General features: G+C 40.0%; 1 protein-coding gene across 1 annotated transcript in view; it reads right to left on the bottom strand.

Annotated features, from left to right (window-relative positions):
- Positions 1 to 13,598: 13,598 nt before the first annotated feature.
- ptprua (protein tyrosine phosphatase receptor type Ua) overlaps positions 13,599 to 20,496 on the bottom strand; it is a 187,213-nt gene continuing 180,315 nt past the window's right edge. The window contains 4 exon segments of the mRNA XM_063899996.1: positions 13,599 to 14,421; positions 14,959 to 15,094; positions 16,344 to 16,501; positions 19,201 to 19,326. Of these exon segments, the coding sequence (XP_063756066.1) occupies positions 14,359 to 14,421; positions 14,959 to 15,094; positions 16,344 to 16,501; positions 19,201 to 19,326 (483 nt within the window). The 3' untranslated portion in view covers positions 13,599 to 14,358.

Genomic DNA, 20,496 nt, shown 5'->3' with positions numbered 1-20,496 from the left:
TAACTCCTATTGCTCTGATGTGTGAACGGCTAACAGCCTCGGGCCTTCAAGGAGACAGTAACTAGCCCAAACAGAAACTAATTGGTGGAGCTGAGGACAGTCTGCAGCGTATGACTCATTAGGTTTAGTTCTAATGAACTAGTGTGCATGATTACAAATGCAGGGCAAAGACCCGATGCCCTGCACCACTGAGCTTTATAGTCTGACACGTTAAGGCGGGGGGGGGGCTTTCTATTTATTTGTTTATGTATGATGTTTGTTCAAATGCTTTATATTATATATAATCTAATATGAGAAAACAAAAAAGGATGCATTAAATCCATGAGCAGTTTTAAAAGATGAAGAAAACAAATAAGAAATGTAAAAGAAAATAAATGTAATAATAAAAATATATTATTATTAATAAAAATATATTATTAATAATAGTAATAATAATATATTAATAATAATAAATTATTATTAATATATTATTATTATTAATATATTAATAATAAGAATAATAATAATATATTATTATAATTATTATTATTACTATTATTATTATTTTTATTATTATTAATAATAATAATAATATATTAATAATAATAATAATATATTATTATTATTATTAATAATAATAATATATTATATTTTATATTAATTAATAATTTACATGCCAAATACAGACAATTATTGTTGAATTAATAAATTTAAATTAATAAATATAATCATATAAAGTGGGATAATAAAAACTACATTTATTGTTAGAATAAAGCAGATTATAAAACGGTGATTTATGAAGGGGCCGAGGATATGTCCCCATCATGGTACTTCCTATCTATACTGTAGATGGTACTCTGGTAGATGGACTTGTTATTTCTGTGACAAACTGTCAGTTATTAAGAACAGAAAGGAGAAAAAACCAAAATATTATCTCTTTCTGAAGGGAAGTGCTGTCTGATGCCATACATTAAATCTCCCAAGGTGAGTCGAGGGGAACCCTTCCTCCAGGTAACTGCATCCCAAACTCAAAAGCCCACTGCACTTCAAATGCATCCACAGCTGAGGGTGAAACCAAATAATGGTGCATCTTCTGAAGGATTGATAGCAGAGACCAGTGCCAGAAACTTCAGAGTGAGATAAAAAAACCACACTGTGGCATTATTCATCAACCAACTGCTATCTGTTATCATGCTGTGCTGGTTTATGTCCCGGAGCTGATCGCTGGCTATCTCTGCTATCATTAGACTGACAGACGCTTTCCCTCCACACATCAACATTTTACTCACTGGTTTCTTAAGGCGGGCTTTGATCTTACTAAAAACTGGCAATTAGTTTGTAGTCATTGATTCCCCCTCTCGAATCTATTTTAATTACCGAATGCAATGTTAACCTTCCCATCTACTAAAAAGATAAACTGAGTTTGGATCCCCCGGAGCGTTCTGTCGGTGCATTTGGACGATATTTTAGATATTTATTGCTGGTAGAGGTTGCTGGGTAAACTGGGATCACCAATTGCATCCCAGAATGAGCTTAAGTTGAGGATTGGCAAGCCTACTGATAAGAAAACCTTAATCTCCATCTCTCTGTGTCTCCCGTCCTCTGCAGGAGGAGAAACACTTTAAGCTCCTTACATCAGGTGCTGCAGCCTCGCTCAGGAAACAACAACGAAGAATCAAAATGGGACAAAACACCAAAACCAATGTGGAGTGCCAACGTTATTCACTGAACAGAAATGAATCCAAACCTGATCCTACAAGCTGTAATACAATAATGGCTGACCGAAATGCTTTCAACCGTATACTCAAAAAAATAAGAAAACATCAAACTAAATAAATAATAATACATTTAATTCAGAAGAAAAATAATATAACAAATATTATTATTATTAATAATATTAATATTAATAATATTAATAATTATTATTAATATTATTAATAATAATAATATAACAAATATTATTATTATTAATAATAATATAACAAATATTATTATTAATAATAATAATATTTGTTATATTATTATTAATAATAATAATATAACAAATATTATTATTATTAATAATATTAATAATTATTATAAATATTATTATTATTAATAATAATATTAATAATAATATTTGTTATATTATTAATACTAATATAACAAATAATAATATTATTAATAATATTAATAATAATATTAATATTATTATTAATAATATTATTAATATTATTATTAATAATATTAATAATATTATTAATAATAATACATTTAATTCAGAAGAAAAAATCAATAAAAAATACTTTTAACAATAATATTAATAAAATACAATTAAATGTAAATAATAAAAGATAAATAATAATTGAATAAAAATATTATAATAATTCAAAATATTGTAAAGCTAACTTAATTATATTTCGCCCCGAGGACTTTCTTTTTCAAAGTTGTGAGACATGAATCAAAGAGAGCTCCAACACAGCTGATCATGTTAGCACTTTTAACACTTAATAAACAAAGCGGTCTAAAGTATGTCGTCTTAGTATATCATTAGAATATTTACACTTGAGGAAAAATACACTATGCAAGGGGAGAGATTACGGAGGAATAAAATAAGAAATCAAAACTGCTTCTACAGCCAGTGAGCTAACCTGTTCAATACTTCAACCTTCATCTCTTTCTAAATTGCACGGTAAACACAGATATAAAGGGTTAACAGGTCCTTTACCACGCACTGCACACAGACAGGTTCGGTGTGCAGCATGCTGCGAGAGGCCAACGATAGTTCCTGTATTTTTTCTTCCTCCTTTCATCTCCTAAAGACCAGAGTTTCAAAGTGAAGCCTTCAGCCATAAGGAGCCATGTGCTTTATTAGCACCAGAAACCATTGAACACACACACACACACACACACACACACACACACACACACACACACACACACACACACACACACACACACACACACACACACACACACACACACACACACACACACACACACACACACACACACACACACACACACACACACACACACACACACACACACACACACATGATGTTTAAAGTTTATTTTCTATTGTTATTGTAGACTCATGTGCAAGGTTCAATCAAACATTTAAAAAATGTTTAAGTTTATGAATAATATTTAATAATAATAACAAAAATAATGATCAATATTATTTATTAATTTTGTTATAATGTGTTCACATCAGCAATTGCATCAAATCTGCATTCCAGCTATCAGAGAAGAAAGCGAGCCACCAAAGGGGCAAATCCTGATCATCCTCCAATCAGGAGTTCATCAGATGCTGAAGTCAGCGAGAAGAGAAAGCAGCGGAGGGAAACTCAAAAACGGCACAGGGCAGCTGCAAAACGTCTGAGGGCAGTCCTGGATATTACACCAGGACTTGCCTCCTGATGAAATGCTTGCAAGACCCCATCCAGCATCGCTCATTCCACAGCCTCAGTCTCCACCAGAGCCCATTCCACCACAGCCTCAGTCTCCACCAGAGCCCATTCCACCACAGACTCAGTCTCCACCAGAGCCCATTCCAGAGCCTCAGTCTCCATCAGAGCTCATTCCACACCCTCAGTCTCCATCAGAGCCCATTCCACACCCTCAGTTTCCACCAGAGCCCATTCCACCACAGACTCAGTCTCCATCAGAGCTCATTCCACACCCTCAGTCTCCATCAGAGCCCATTCCACAGCCTCAGTCTCCACCAGAGCCCATTCCACCACAGACTCAGTCTCCATCAGAGCTCATTCCACACCCTCAGTCTCCATCAGAGCTCATTCCACACCCTCAGTCTCCATCAGAGCCCATTCCACAGCCTCAGTCTCCACCAGAGCCCATTCCACACCCTCAGTCTCCACCAGAGCCCATTCCACAGCCTCAGTCTCCACCAGAGCCCATTCCACAGCCTCAGTCTCCACCAGAGCCCATTCCACACCCTCAGTCTCCATCAGAGCCCATTCCACAGCCTCAGTCTCCACCAGAGCCCATTCCACAGCCTCAGTCTCCACCAGAGCCCATTCCACAGCCTCAGTCTCCACCAGAGCCCATTCCACCACAGACTCAGTCTCCACCAGAGCCCATTCCACATCCTCAGTCTCCACCAGAGCCCATTCCACATCCTCAGTCTCCACCAGAGCCCATTCCACCACAGCCTCAGTCTCCACCAGAGCCCATTCCACAGCCTCAGTCTCCACCAGAGCCCATTCCACCGACTCAGTCTCCACCAGAGCCCATTCCACCGACTCAGTCTCCACCAGAGCTCATTCCACACCCTCAGTCTCCACCAGAGCCCATTCCACACCCTCAGTCTCCACCAGAGCCCATTCCACCACAGCCTCAGTCTCCACCAGAGCCCATTCCACATCCTCAGTCTCCACCAGAGCCCATTCCACCACAGCCTCAGTCTCCACCAGAGCCCATTCCACAGCCTCAGTCTCCACCAGAGCCCATTCCACCACAGCCTCAGTCTCCACCAGAGCCCATTCCACCGACTCAGTCTCCACCAGAGCCCATTCCACTGCCTGGGTGTTCCCGAGCCAGTGAGCCACTGGCATCCCCCACCCCAATACAAGAACAGAACACACACATTAGTTTTGATAGATTCAAGACACAAAATATTGCACTGAAAAGAGAACTTAGCCAACTTCAAAAGCAACTGGCTCAAGCAAAAGGAAGGAATGAAAACCTAAGAATGCAATATTCTTTGTTTGCAAAATGTCCCAGTTTGGGTTAAACACAGTAAATGTAATCTTTGTTAGTATTGTAATTACTTTTGATTGGCTTTGTTCAAAAATAATAATATATTTTTTTTCAATACAGTTTTAAGAAAGCATAATTGTATGCCTTAAATCTGAAAGCTGTTTTTTTATATGTAAAAAAGTACAGATTAATTCAATAATAATCATCATAATAATAATAATACAAAACAGCCCAAAATATTGTTGTGTATGTTATGATAATGCTTTACTTTATTTTACATTCACTTGCCTTGACTTAATGCTGTTGTAATAGAAATGTCTCTGGTATTCTAATGTGGACAGAAGCACTTTGTCCTGAGGGTTAACTACAACTACACCAGCCTAGCTGTTTGCTATGTGATTGACTATTGATTTTCCATCCCTGTAGTAGATTGGTCCGAGGCTTTTCCCCAGCAGAGACAGAGGAGAAAACTATGGGGCTTTACCATTTTCTTTCCTGGGGGCATTAGCACTGAGGAACGTTTCAACTGTTCAAACATGACACTGCTTCATTGTGTAAGGTCCATGAAATAGCTCCAGTTCAATAATCAATTCAGAGGTGTAATGGTATATGGCACATTACTCTGGAGGTATTGACTGGAATCACTCTGCAGCAGAGGGGGAGGCATTACTCAGATCCTTCCCTAATGTACAGACAGAAATACCATGGTTTATAAAGTACTACTCGCAATTACAAATCCTGAACAGGGCTGCAGCATGTGGTAAAATATAAGACCATCTTTAGTCTCGTATTAGAATAATGCAATAACTCATTATCCATTCAAGCTTGTTCCCTCTCTGGCCTTTGCTGTACGCTGCTACCTTTCAGTAGCCTCCGAACACACTGAATCGAGTTAAGACTGGAGAGTGTGTACAATGAATAGTGATGGGGTATTAGTATTCACTGTGTGCAGACAAACTGACTCCCTCTCCTTCCCATTTGAATGACAGAGAAATCAAACGAGTGCCAGAGAGCACAGAGGCCTTTCATCTGCCACCCAGCAAAAGAAAGTGAAAGCACCGGGCAGAGAGTTCGAGGGACTGAGTCTCTGCTTCTTCTTCTGTGGATTATCCTCTTTCTGCTCAGCACGCAATGTAACCACTCCTCTGTGACTTCTGTTCAGTTTCCTGGCTTTAGCTGTCTGCCCCTCGATGCTCACACGAATAAAATGATGGACTGTCTCCAGAGGTGGAGGATATCAGTCCAAATGTATATTTATACATGCATATGGCATAATTATGCTTGTATAACCTTAACTAGGGCTGCACGATTTCAAATAAATAACTTATTGCAATTATTTTTGACTGATATCGCAATTACAATATAAGAGGGATAGTTCATTTTTGTATCAATTTCAATTAAAACAATATTAATTATCATTGTGTTATTATAAAGAGGATATGTACCAAACAAATACGTTTTATTAAGTCTGTATAGTTTGATTTGTAGGCCAGCACATCTGCAGCTCCACAATATTTAACTCCAAATCATATTTAAACACACAATTAGCCTTAAATAAACAACACCAACAGCAGTTATATAGTTTAGTTTTATAAAGATTTACTATTTTCAGACAAGAGAGTGTCTTCAAACAGTATCTGTACACAGTTTTGATGGCTATTTTTCCCTTTGTCCCACAGGTGGCAGTCACCAAACTCCCAACTAACATGAAATCAATAAGTAAAGAATGATTTTGACTTTGTTGCTAACGGATGACGTCAGCAGCTAACAGATGACGTCAGCAGCTAACGGCTAACAGCTAACAGCTAACAGCAAACAGCAAACACGTTTATAAATAAATGACAATAAATATGAACTCACCTTTCACAGGAGATTATTCCACATGTTTCGCCACGGTCCAGTCCTTCAGTTATTCAATTCGTGCTCTTTTTCCAGGCTCACATTTCTCCAAGTTGACACATAGCATCCCGTTTAAAAACAGCTGTCTTTAGCATTGCAGCTAACCCTAAGCTATTTGCTAGCCGAACGTGCTAATGTAGCTTCACTCCCAGGAGCCGGTCAAAACACGGGGCCATGTAGAGTCCTTCCAGCATGAAAAACAATTATCCAGCAACTACTTTATATCTGTAAGATGCCGAAAAACGTTGTGAATTTCACTCAGCAGCTGCTGATTATGACACCTTGAACCAGCATAAGCAGGTGTATTGATGCTGCATTCCAGCCTTTTTTAAAAGGCAGACATTTTTTTTTTTTAAAGGCAGAATTTTTAGGAAAAAGTACGGAGCCCCTACAAAAAGTGATGATTTAAAAAAAATAATCTGACACTTTTAAAAGTCGACATTTAGAAAAAAAGTCTGAAATTTGAGAAGAAATCAGAAAGGGAAAAAAATTGGGAGATAAAAAGTGTGCATTTTTAAAAGAAGATGATTCGGGCCACACGAAGAAGGACTTAATAATGAGAAGATATTCGGACATTTTTAAAAGTCCGAATTTTGAAAAAAAAGGATTTTTAGGAAAAAATGATCATATTTAGAAAAGTCGGAAATTCTAAAAAGTCTACATTTTTAATAAAAATCTGAAGAAAGAAAAAAGAAAGGAAAACAAATTTGGGAAAAAAAGTCTGAATTTTTAGGAAAAAGCGATAACTAAAAGTTGAAATATTTTTTGGGAAGTTTTTATGAAAAAGCGATCATACAAAAAAATGTCACATTTTAAAAAGTCGATATTTAGAAAAAAGTCTCAAGTTTGAAAAAAATTAGGAAAAAAATGATAATTTTGGAGAAATAGTCATCATCCATCATCCATCATCCATCATCCATCATCCATCATCCATACCATTTGTTAGAGTAGGCTAACCTTCATCAACACATTCGTTCAGCTTTGGCCATCTGGAGCTGGGAGCGTATCGATAACCTTCTGAATGAAAGGCGACCGCGCTCCCTGGCAAAGTTCATCTTCAACTTGTTTTTTAACTTTCAGCATGGTCACTCTTACACTTCTTACAGTATATGGTGGAAATGCCTGGTGTCAGAAATCAGTGTCAAACCCATCAGCGGGTGTCGAGCACGGAGCTCTGACAGCTGTGGATTCATCAGAAGTGAGGAGTGTGTGTCGGCCATTGTGCACAGCATCCTTCACATCAGTCATGTCCTCGCGGGTCAGACCACCTCGGAACCCCCCAAGCTCATAGTTATTGTGTTATCGCACACAGAGGTGGGAGATGGAGATGTTGGCCGGTGAACAGGGAGTCGCTGGGATAAAGCAGCAGGTCATTATCGACTCGCCCCCGGCTGTCGCCTCCCATCTCCCCTCCCTCCTCAATAGATAAAGCTGGAGGAGGGAGGACAGTCTCATCAGTTTTATTCCTGTCCCCGTTTTCAGCACTGCCACAGGCTCCCACCGACAAACGACATATTTGCCATTAACTGCTGCCCCGGTGGACGGTTCATCAGCTGCTCCGGACGTAATCGATGATGAAGGCCACACTGAAAGAGACATTTCCTTTCAAAAAGACACCTGGACGCAGACACAGGTTCTTAGAATGGTTGTTGATAGTCATATAAATAATAGCAGTTTATAAAGAGTAAGAAATAAAGTCATAGCATATCATTTCATAGAAAGTAAATTAAAAAAGAGGGAAAAATATCTATAATAAATAATAATAAATGTTATAAAAAGGTTAAAAAAAAAAAGAAATGCCCAAAAAATCAAAGTAATAAATAAATTAATAAAATAAATTTAAAAAGTGAAAAACAGTCTTATTATAGTATGTCATAAAAAGTTGTTTTTTAAAACGTTTATGTAGGAAAAAGGTTGACGATAAGACACAAAATGATAGTAGTACTTAAAATACTATGAAAAACATATCTCCATTTTCCCGTGGAGATATTGTCATATGTTCCAGGAGGAAATTGGACTCACATTTGGTTCAATACCACGGCTGTTTCATCAGTTTCTGTTCTGGTTTTTGCTGCTTTGCATCATGCTAACGTCTTGGTATTGTATCATCCTGTGGCTGGTGAATAAATATATTCAAACACCATCTTTCATCGTCAGCGGTCCAGGTTCTGCAGACCTCGTACCGCATGATTCGATTTCCCCGTGTAAAGAGAAGCTTCCAGTCCACACGCCCGTTAAGAACAATCTAATTTAATGCAATGTAAAGTCATGTCAGAGATAAGATGAATCCACATGGGGCTCAAGTGAGCTTAAATTGAATCTGCCATCAGTCTGGGACACACACACACACACACACACACACACACACACACACACACACACACACACACACACACACACACACACACACACACACACACACACACACACACACACACACACACACACACACACACACACACACACACACACACACACACAGATATGTCTCAGTTCTGCAGCACTGCAGTCCACCTCCTGTGGCGACTGTGTGTCAGAATGAAGAAGACGAATTGATTCATGGCTGGAGCCTTAAGCAGGAGGAAGGCAGTGATGTTTGTGTTTGCACAGCGCTCCTGCAGACTCCTGAATTCAGACATTACATCAAAGTACGCTACGGGGAGAAGGGCTAACCTGGAACACGCTGCTCCAAAAATGGTGATTATCGCCTGAAATAAGTCATTCTTGAACTAAGATGGGATAATTAGAGGAGCGAGATGTTGTAATTAGCCGGGAAAACCCATTTTGAACTATATTTTATATGAATCGGGGAAATGTGTGTTACACAATAGGTCAGAAATGCTCAAAAGTTTTCTGTTTTCTGATTTAAGTTTGTGATTTTCCAATAAAAATGACCAATTCTTTACGAATACCACAGCAGCTTAAAAACCATGTGACCGCTCGGTCTAAAAACAAGACCCTACATCTCACTGCTTTGTTTCTTCTTAAGTGATCATGTATTAGGCAGATAAAATCCAAAACCAAGAACAAAAATACTGAAAGGAGTTTTTTGCTTGGAATACAAAAATCTGAACAAAGGAATACTTCCTTTAAATAAGACGGGATATTTAGATAAATGAGATGTTGTAATTAGTTGGGGAAAAGTTTGAACTATATTTTACAAGAATCAGGGAATGTTGTGTTCCAAAATAAGCTAGAACCTCTCCAAGTGTTCTCTTTTCTGTTAGTTGTTATTTTTTTAAATACGATTTTTTTCTCGGAACAAGATGATCCATCTTTTACGAATACCACAGCTGCTTAAAAACCTTGTGACAGGTCCGAGATACAACTCAATCTTTGACTTACTGAGACACTTTAGCTGCTTTTTCCTAAAAAACAAGACCCTTTATCTCACTGCTTTGTTACTCCTTACGTTATCAGGTCTGATAGGAAGTGTAAAGACACATTCTGACTAGATATGAGACAAATATACCCGGCAATATGTCTAGTTTCTGCAGAGACTGAACCAAAGATAAAGACAAATCTGTAGTGGAAAGCAGCCGGTATTATCCGTGGCTTACAGAGTGCTCCACCAGCTCTGCGTGACTGCCCTTTAATGTGGGTTTTAATAAGTTATGAGGGAGAATTTGAACAATGAAAGGCGTGTGAATGTCTGCTGTGATTGCCCTCTGAGTGGGAGGGCGTGAGGATGGAAAATGACACAATGGAGGAAGTAATAAAGTATTCATGTGCAGAGCTGAGAGAGGGGGACTGAATCACCTGGTAGAGGGTGGTGTGAGGTAATTATCTGAAGTCAGTTTATACCTTACAGTAGAGGCTGTTACTCTGAACCAGGCTCCATTGAAAAAGCTGTAATTTTACACGGGGGTGTCTGGTTTACCGCTGCCATGACTGGTTGGTTTGTTTGTGTTATTATGTGACTTTTTGGGATCAGAATGGTCCCTTTAAAAGACCATAAGTCACACAATAACACAAACTAACCAACCAATGAAGGCAGAGGTAGGTTAGAAAGTCCTGTGTACTGCAAGGGAAAGTCGTTGGTGGCTTGGTGGAAGAAAAGGCTGTCTGATAGCAGGGTAAAGACTAATTATGGTCCTTTTTGGTCTGTGATCATCTCAATCTGTTTTGTGATGATTCTGTGTACATGTTGAGTTCTGGCCCATGGTTTCTGTGATTTTGCAGCTCTTTGTAGTCATTTTGAGTCTTTCTGTGGTAATTCTAAATGTCTCTGTTGTCTTTTTACTTCTTGCTTGTGTCTTTTGCGACCCTTTGTTGTCGTAGTGCATCACTTTAGCCATATTTGAGTTGCTTTATGGTTGTTTTTCATTCTTTTGTGATCTTTTTGAGCCTCTGTGGTGTTATTTCTTTGTCTTTCTGAGTCCCTTAATGCTAGTTTCGCTTCATGATTCAAGCAAAGTAACAGTGATAATTATTAAGTATTTGAATTGTGAGATTCAGGATGTGTAAGGAGAGGAAATAAAGGATTGAAATACAGATAAACAGAGTGCTTACCGAGCATTTAAATATATATATTTTTTAGTGGGCTAAAGTACATTTAAGTACTATAATAATTGTGCAGAGTGCCGACCATCATCTGTAGGAAATGTAAGTACCTTTAAAATGACTGAACTAATTCCCACCTTTCTACTCATTAGGTAATCTGTGTGTTTCTGTTGATTACCCGGAATGGATATAATTTCTGCGTGTGTGTGCGTGTGTGTGTGTGTGTGTGTGTGTGTGTGTGTGTGTAGTGAGTGTGATTAATGGAATCATCAAGATAAGCATCCCTAGATCCCCACAAGCCCTCTTGTCTGTTTCTCATTGCATTCAGTCATCTGAGCGGTCTCGTTCTCGGGGCTTGAATGCATCCTTTCAGAGTGAAACAAAGAGCCGCTACAGTAATTACAGCCGCCGCCGCCGCCGCGCTGACAATGAGCCTCACAACGTCCTCTCAAGCATTCAGATCCACCTCCAAAAGAGACAAATCTGAGGTGCTGTGTTTCCTCTCCAGCAACACATGAAGAAGAAGAGTAAATCCCAGGTTTGTGTAATCTGACACAAACAGATGCTTTGAGGAGAAAGTCCTCCGAGTCCTTTTGTTCACCGGAACACAAAAGCATTTTCTTTCCTTTTTATGAATCTGAGGTGCTTTTCATCATCTTTTTCAAGCCACATCTATTGCCTGTAAACACAAAGGGAGAATGTTATTGAACTCGTGGGGACAACACTCACAGCCAAACAATACATCCCAACGCGGCCTTTCACCCTTGAAAGCATAATTAGAGCAGAGAAGCGCAGTAATGACATATCTTTCTAGGCTGACCCTGAAGGTAGCATCTCACTGGTTCTCTTGAAAAAAAATATACATATACAACCTAAAGCAGGTCAGTAAATACCCCACTGGTGAATTTAAAAACAGCGGTGGATAACAAGTGTCGAAATACGACTAAACGTCCTCATGCCCAACATTAGCCGCCTTTAGCTTAGCGGTGGAGACGTGAAGTCATGTGACCGTGCTGTAGTTCCTTTATAGCCCAACATTAGCCGCCTTTAGCTTAGCGGTGGAGACGTGAAGTCATGTGACCGTGCTGTAGTTCCTTTATAGCCCAACATTAGCCGCCTTTAGCTTAGCGGTGGTGACGTGAAGTCATGTGACCGTGCTGTAGTTCCTTTATAGCCCAACATTAGCCGCCTTTAGCTTAGCGGTGGTGACCTGAACGCATGTGACCGTGCTGTAGTTCCTTTATAGCCCAACATTAGCCGCCTTTAGCTTAGCGGTGGTGACGTGAATTCATTTTCTTCTGCATGTGTTAGAAATCATCCGTCTCTGTCACATGTAAAGTGCACATGCAGCAGAGGGAGTACGGTGTATTGATAAGGGTGCAGAAAAAGGTCAAACATTGAATCACCAGAGCTTATCGGCCTCTCATACAACAGCTAACTAGATGTGACACGGCTTGTAAAGAGTCTGGTGCGGATTAAGAGCGTCGAGCCCTCGATCAATGGATCATCAAGACTCTCCAATTAAGGAGGCGGCTCCCTCCTACAGGCGCTGTTTGCTGGTCATGATAAAAAAAAGTCCATTAAAGTTGCTAATTAAATGATAAGCGTAAATTAAAACACAGGTCGAGGGAGTGAACTGTGGGATATTTTAACAGCTATATCTGCTGATTGCACGGGGTGGGGGGGGGGGGGGGTCGGAGGGGCGTTGGTGGAAGTGGCCGCTCAGTCAACAAGCCTCCCTCGGTAATCGTGTCTTAGTGCTCATAGAGCATCTCTTTGTGGTCATTTTAAGCTTTTTTTTTGGAACTTTTCAGTGTTTTTGGCGCCATTTTGCATCTCCATGCTCATTTTTGAGAACTTTTGTGGTCGTTATGAACCGTTTTCAGGTCATCTTATTTAGTGTTTCGCATCTTTTTAGGATTAAGGCTCATAATCATAGTTGCATGTTTTCCTCACTGTTTCAGCTCTTATAATCAGTTTGCTTCTCTTTGTGTGATTTTCAGCCATTTTAAGGTTGCTTTTAGTCTCTCTAAGGTCAAGGTTCATTTTTGACTCATTTTGTGGTCATGTTTTGAAACTTGGTGTGGTCATTCTGTTTGCATATCTTGTATTTTGAATCAATTTGTGGTCATTTTATTATTGAACTATTGTCGCTCTGAGTATCATTCTGGTGTTTTTTGAGTCTTTTTTTATTCTTTATGGTCCTTTTTTTAGGCCTAGAGTCTTTTTGAGGTATTTTTGCATCCTTGTTGGATCATTTTGAGTCTCTGTTGTCCTTCTTTGTATCATATTGAATCCCTCAGTGATCGTTGTGCATCTTTTGGTCATGATTTCGAAACTCTCTGATCATACTTTTGTGTCTTTGTGGTAATGGAGCATCTCTGTTTTTTATCCTCCTTGCATCTTTTAAAGAACCAGTAGTGTAGTAATCCACCCACTAAAAAGCTAGCTATCCGTCACCTCTATAACCTCTCCGTGAGGTGTGAAAGAAAAGAAATCTCCCGGAAAAACGTGGCTGTTAAGCAACAACATATTTTATTTACTTTCCTGTTTTTATACACTATTTAGAAAATAAAACACATTGAATAAATACAAATTTAGAAAGCGACAGATGTCCGCCGTACGCCCAAAGCAACACGCGGTTATTTCTTACGCAGCTCCTGAAGCAGACTCTCACACACTGCCATGAAACACAAAGACTGGGCATGCAGAAGCCGAAGACACGGAGAGGATGGACTGGCACATTGAGAACACGTCGAGAACATCTAGAAACACCCGGGGGACGGGAGGAAAGAAAACATCTATATACACGGAAAATAAATAAATAAAGAAGAGATTAGGTCCAAGACAACTCTACTGTACAGAAATGTCCGTCAGATCACACCCTCGGTTCACCTTCAGCCCCGCCCACCACAAAGTCAAATATAGTACAGTACGACAGATTGCACCAGTGTTACAAACAAACACAAACAGCAGTAACTGTGTTTTCCTTCAGTGTTTGTTCGCAGTAAGGCAGGAAACAGCTGAGCACTTTGAATCCTGACGTGGTCCTCGTGTAGAAAATGACCCCCGCTCAGAGTCTCTGGTTCTGAGATGGATGTGAAGCGGCGACAGGAGGACGGACGGGGTCAGCAGAAAGGGTGTCACTCAGAAGTATGATACAAGATGTCCATCGAGGTTTTTCTCTGTCAGTCTTTATGGTGGACAGCGTTTCATCCAGGCGTGGAGGAGCAGGTCTTCTCCTGGAGGAGGAGCGGGGGGGGGGGGGGAGCGTCGCTATCTGACTTCCAGGCAGTCCAGGTACTCCTGGGCCAGCTCGTAGCAGAACCGGTACTGCTCCTGCAACAAAAACACATAAAACAAAGGTTATTTTCTATTTCAACAAACCATTTGTGTTCAGCACTACCACTGAGTATTTAGTATTCATGTTGGATGATATTTTCCTATTATTTGTTATTTGATATTTAATTGGACAAAGATTTTTAACTTAATTGTATTTAATATGTTTTCAATGATTTATTATTAACATTCTTTATAATTGTATATTTTTATTGCAAATTCTTACTTTAACTTCCTTTGTTGAAGAAAAAAACACAAAAAAGTTGAATTTATTCTTTAATCTTTAATTTGATCTTTACATTATTTTTCTTTACTATATTTATATATTTTATTCTGTTTCTTATATATTTGTTATCTTTTCTCAAAACATTTTACGATATCTTTATATTTTATATGTACATTTATAATTTATTGTATTCAATTTGTTCTTTAATGTATTCAAAATAAGAGTGAATTAATTGATATTCTTATAGATTCATCATTGTAGAAGACAAAACACATTGCATTAATCAAGATTAAAGTCACGTGCTTCCTCACCATCGTCTCCACCATGTTGGGCTTGGAGTTCCTCAGCGTTTTGGCGGAGAAGAAGACGTCCACCATGCTGTGGTGACGGATCATATCGAGCAGCATCGTGCAGGCGCAGAACGTCCCGCTGCGACCGCCGCCGTTCCTGCTCGGACAGGAAGCACAAACACAGAAGACATGAGTGACCCGAGAGAAAGGTGGAGGAACGTCACAGTGAGCTCAGATCATGCTGTCAGAGAAAAAGGACGACTGGAAAACTTTAGGATGAATATCTGTGTGAAGTGCTCATTGAAATACAGGAGCGGGTACTTAAACAGGTCGGAGATTTCTGACTCAGCCGGACCTCCTGAGATCAAAGGGCCTGACACCGAGGCGAAGGGCCAATCTACTGTAAAGATATGAACTCTGAGAAAGTTCCAGAGGTGCTGAATAACATTAAATACAAGTTACAGAAGAAACATCTTTCAAAGAGGACATATTCTGTAGTACGTCAGTAAATATCCCACTGAGCCCAACATTAGTCGCCTTTAGCTTAGCGGTGGTGACGTGAAGTCATGTGACCGTGCTGTAGTTCCTTTATAGCCCAATGTTAGCCGCCTTTAGCTTAGCGGTGGTGACGTGAAGTCATGTGACCGTGCTGTAGTTCCTTTACAGCCCAACATTAGCCACCTTTAGCTTAGCGGTGGGGACGTGAAGTCATGTGACCGTGCTGTAGTTCCTTTATAGCCCAACATTAGCCGCCTTTAGCTTAGCGGTGGTGACGTGAAGTCATGTGACCATGATGTAGTTCCTTTATAGCCCAATGTTAGCCGCCTTTAGCTTAGCGGTGGTGACGTGAAGTCATGTGACCGTGCTGTAGTTCCTTTATAGCCCAACATTAGCCGCCTTTAGCTTAGCGGTGGTGACGTGAAGTCATGTGACCGTGCTGTAGTTCCTTTACAGCCCAACATTAGCCACCTTTAGCTTAGCGGTGGGGACGTGAAGTCATGTGACCGTGCTGTAGTTCCTTTATAGCCCAACATTAGCCGCCTTTAGCTTAGCGGTGGGGACGTGAAGTCATGTGACCGTGCTGTAGTTCCTTTATAGCCCAACATTAGCCGCCTTTAGCTTAGCGGTGGTGACGTGAAGTCATGTGACCGTGCTGTAGTTCCTCTATAGCCCAACATTAGCCGCCTTTAGCTTAGCGGTGGTGACGTGAAGTCATGTGACCGTGCTGTAATCATGTAATTCAGAAATCATAAAGTGGTGTTAATATTTGGAGATTATCAAAAAATCATTGAAAAAATCCCATCGTGTTTGGATGGTTGTGGTTGTTGAGGGTATCAGGGAGAAGCTAACTTCCGGCATCTAAAATACAGCTACACGTGTTGCAGATGTGTAGTATGTAGACTCACAGGCAGTGTACGATGGTCCTCCCGTCCTCACACTCCATCTGCCAGTTGTGCACCTGAGCCAGCAGGCTGAGGAAGGCCTTCTTGGAGTCGGGAATGTCACGGTACGGAGACCAGCGCAGGAACTGGAAGTGACGCACCAGCAGCTGGCCCTCCTGCAGCTGCACACACAGAGGAGGCAGAGCGGATTTTTATTCTCCGATATGAAACATCAGATATGCATTAAAAGCTCAGCACATACATCATTCAGACTCTCTCAGGTTCTCAGCCCGAGGGGCTTCTGTCAACACTCTCCAACTGTGGAGCTCCGGCTCTCACTTCTGATTGGCTGGGAAAGTTTCGACCACATTAAAGTTGGACTTTATTGAAATATATAAAAGTATCACCGATGGATTTTTACGAATCAGGGAAAAAGACTGAATCTGAGGGATGAAGCCTGAGCAGAAATCAGTCTTTAAAGCTATTAAAAAGGCTCTCATTGTAATAAACAGTTTCATCCCGTTGCTCTTCTTCCTAATATTCTCCATTATTGATAATAAAATGTATACTGCATGTTGCCTTGTTGCAGGAGCCTGGGTATTAAAGGTGCCATTAATAATAAGAAAGTATTTGAATCTTTGAAAACGGTTTGCTTCATAGCACAGCAAAAACCTCCACTTGGCACTTTAACTTTGAAGGAACAGGAGACCAACAATACCACTCATGTGATAAAGAAACCATCAACCAAGCTAAAACATATATATACTATATATCAAACTAAATGAACCCAGTAATTATCACATGTTATCTATATATTTCACTTTTGTTTTAACGCCTTTAAAACCCACCTGTTTCGACGGCCATTCAAATCCGAGACAAACATTGATTACAATATCAAAACTTCTCCTTTTGGCATGAAAAGAGGTTTGCTTATCTAGAAACAAACTGTTGGTCTCTTTGAGGTTGATTGTACACTCAGCCACTTTGAATAAATTGCATTAAATGTATTTCATGGCCAGTTATTAATACTTTACTTGTCGCACGTTCATCAGAAAATGCGAGTCATCACCGAAAAAAACCCCAAGGATTCAAAACCATAGCTTTAACAATTAAGTTTACCCAAAAAAACATGGGATAGTCAAAGAGAAAAACCCTTTAGAGCAATAACATACTCAGCATTAAAGGCCTCATGTATATTAATGTAGGAGATATAAAGGCCTGCTGCCTCTACTGGACCGTTGTGTACCTTCTTGGGTAAAAGGCTATCGGTGTCTCGCTCTGTGGGGTCTGTGTCCTCCTCCTGATCCTGCAGAGAGCATTGTGGGAAAGTTTGTGACTCGGTGTCCAGATGTTTAGGGGTCTGAGTGTGGGAGGGGGAGGACAGGGGGAGGCTAATGTTTGGGTGAGGAGCGTTAAGGCTACAGAAGCAGGAGGTGGATCACTAAAGGAGGCGTCGGGAGAACTAGCGGCTGAAAGCTTCTACTGAGAGAGGACGGGAGCCACACACACACACACACACACACACACACACACACACACACACACACACACACACACCTGGAAGTATATTTATAAAAGCTACAAAATCAAGATTATAATAATACATAATCCCATTTTTTTATTGATCAATTATCACATTATTTGAGATCCAAGTTCATTATTTCAAGATACTAAATCCTTATTTTCAGGAACTAAGTCATCTTAAAAAATGTATTTTGAGATACTATGTTATTTTCTTGAGATTTTAGCTATTTTTTGGGACGTTTCGTCTTATTTTAAGATACCAAGTCATTCATTTTAGATAGTAAGTCAGTATTTCGGGACACTGAGACACTATAATGAGATGTTCATTACTTATTTTGATATACAAAGTCATTATTAAAGATACTAAGTCATTATTAAGAGATATTTGGTCATTATTAAGAGATATTTAGTCATTATTAAGAGATATTTAGTCATTATTAAGATATATTTAGTCATTATTAAGAGATATTTAGTCATTATTAAGATATATTTAGTCATTATTAAGAGATATTTGGTCATATGTGACAGTTAGTCCTTATGGTGAGATGAGAAGTCATGTTTTGGAGATTTCTTGTCATTTTCTTGGGAACGTTTCCTAGTATTTTAAGATACTAGGTTGCTATTTTGATAAAGAAAGTCATTATTAACAGATCATATTATTATTTGAGATAGTCGGTCCTTATTGTGAGACACTGAGTCATTACTCCAAGCTACATGGTACTTTATGTTACCAATAACACTAGCATACATTGCTTTATTATATTATTCTCTAGCTGTGAACAACACATGCCGGCAGACTCGGGTCACCACTGTGAGTCATTATGTTATTATCAGGCTTCATTAACCGTGGTGGAAACATCGAATTGATTCAGAGCCAGGAAATGCCGCCCACAGCAACTCAGAGCGGGAAACACTGTTAATGTCCACCTCATAAAGCCAACACAGAGAATAACATGTCATTTAATACGAAACTGTAACATTTAAACAGCAGAGGGACATGTCAGGCCGAGTTAGAGTGACGCTTTTACATTTTCACACTTAAATCGTGATCAGAATGAAGGCAATCACAGCCTTTTATTGAATTAAGATAGACACAATGTGGAGAAATTCAATAAGTTGCACATAGAAACTAAAATAGGGTGTTAAGTAGAGTCAAAGGCGACGTCATTGCGTTCAAAAAAAGAAAATCAGACGCTGTTTCGAACGAATGTTTGGAATCAAGCATATTTTACAGGTGAGCGTCTAATTGGTTTCCTCGTTAAGGTTTGATGACAAGATGTGGCTCCTGATTGACCAGATGTTATTAAAGTATCTCTAAGTGAGTCTGTGTTTCATCTTCCTTATTTTCCTAACGTACCCTGGTGATGTTCTGGACCCGGAAGAGTCGGATGATCACGTCGTCGTCTGCGGTTCTGGACAGCAGCTCCACCGTCATCGGACCGAACTGCTGCAAGCCGGGCTCAGGCCAGTACTGCAGACAGGGCTGAGGAGAGGAGGAGAGGAGAGGAGGAGAGGAGGAGAGGGTCACTTTATTAAACTTCTTCATCAAAGAGGAGAACATTACCAAGCTGTCAATCACACACAGCTTTAAGAATCAGATCCAAATATCCATCAATAACGTATAAATAAAGTCCAACAGTGTCATCCTTCTTCTTGGCAGGGTGCTTTTGACCAGAGATAAATACAATTAAGGAGAGAGGAGAGATGGAGTGATACCAGGAAGGACAAGAAGGAAAGAAGAGATGGGAGAAAAGGAATCAGTATAAGAGGGGAGGAGAAGGAAGGAAATGATTGAATAACAGAGGAGGAAAGGAGGGGAGATAAAAAGAGGAGGATAGGAGAAGGGATAAGAAGAGTGGGGATAGGAGAGGAGGACACAAGAGAGTACAGGAGTAAAGAAGAGCAGAAGAGGAAGGACGAAGAGGAGAATAGGAAAAGAAACAAGTAGAGAAAAGAGGAAGGAGATGAAAAAGGAGAGAGGAGAAAATGAATCAGAAAAAGAGAGAGGAGAGGAAAGGATAGGAAGTAGTTGAGAAAGAAGATTAAGAAGGAAAGAGGAGGATGATTAGAATAGGAGAGGTAGGACTGGTAGAGAATAGAGGGAGGATAAGACAAAGGTGAGAGGAAAGGATGGAGAGAAAGACCAAAAAGGAAAGGAGAGAGGAGAGAAAAGATAGGAAGGAAGAGGAAGGAAAGGAAGGTAACTCAGTATTCAACACTATTGACAGCGGATACAATTAGCTAAATGTCAACGATTATCCACGGTAAAAAACACACAGGCAGGAACAGTTCTTCACCTGAGCTCCGTCCACCTGCCGGGGAGTCGTTAGCATTAGCATTAGCATGTTGTAAATGAATGGAGGAGACCTTGGCTGCGTGCCAGAGATAAACAGGAAGTCATCTCCAGAGGGGGGACGTACATATATGTATATAAAGGAAAGGCAAGGTCTGCTGTCAGTGCAATTTAATGACATGCCCCCCCCCCCCCGCCCCCCCCAGCCCCAGCCGAAGCATTGAAAGGGGGGAGGCGGGGGACGTTGTGATCGTGGGGGGGAGTGATAATGGCATTTGACAATGACAGAAGGGGAACTAACAGGTGACTCTGAGCACGCAGGGAGATAAATATTTATACATTCAGACAGGAGACAGGCAG

Source organism: Eleginops maclovinus, chromosome 13 (genome assembly GCF_036324505.1).
Source record: "Eleginops maclovinus isolate JMC-PN-2008 ecotype Puerto Natales chromosome 13, JC_Emac_rtc_rv5, whole genome shotgun sequence".
Lineage (NCBI taxonomy): Eukaryota > Metazoa > Chordata > Actinopteri > Perciformes > Eleginopidae > Eleginops > Eleginops maclovinus.
The sequence above is the reverse complement of the archived record's forward strand: the minus strand, read 5'-3'. Positions and strand labels throughout refer to the sequence as shown.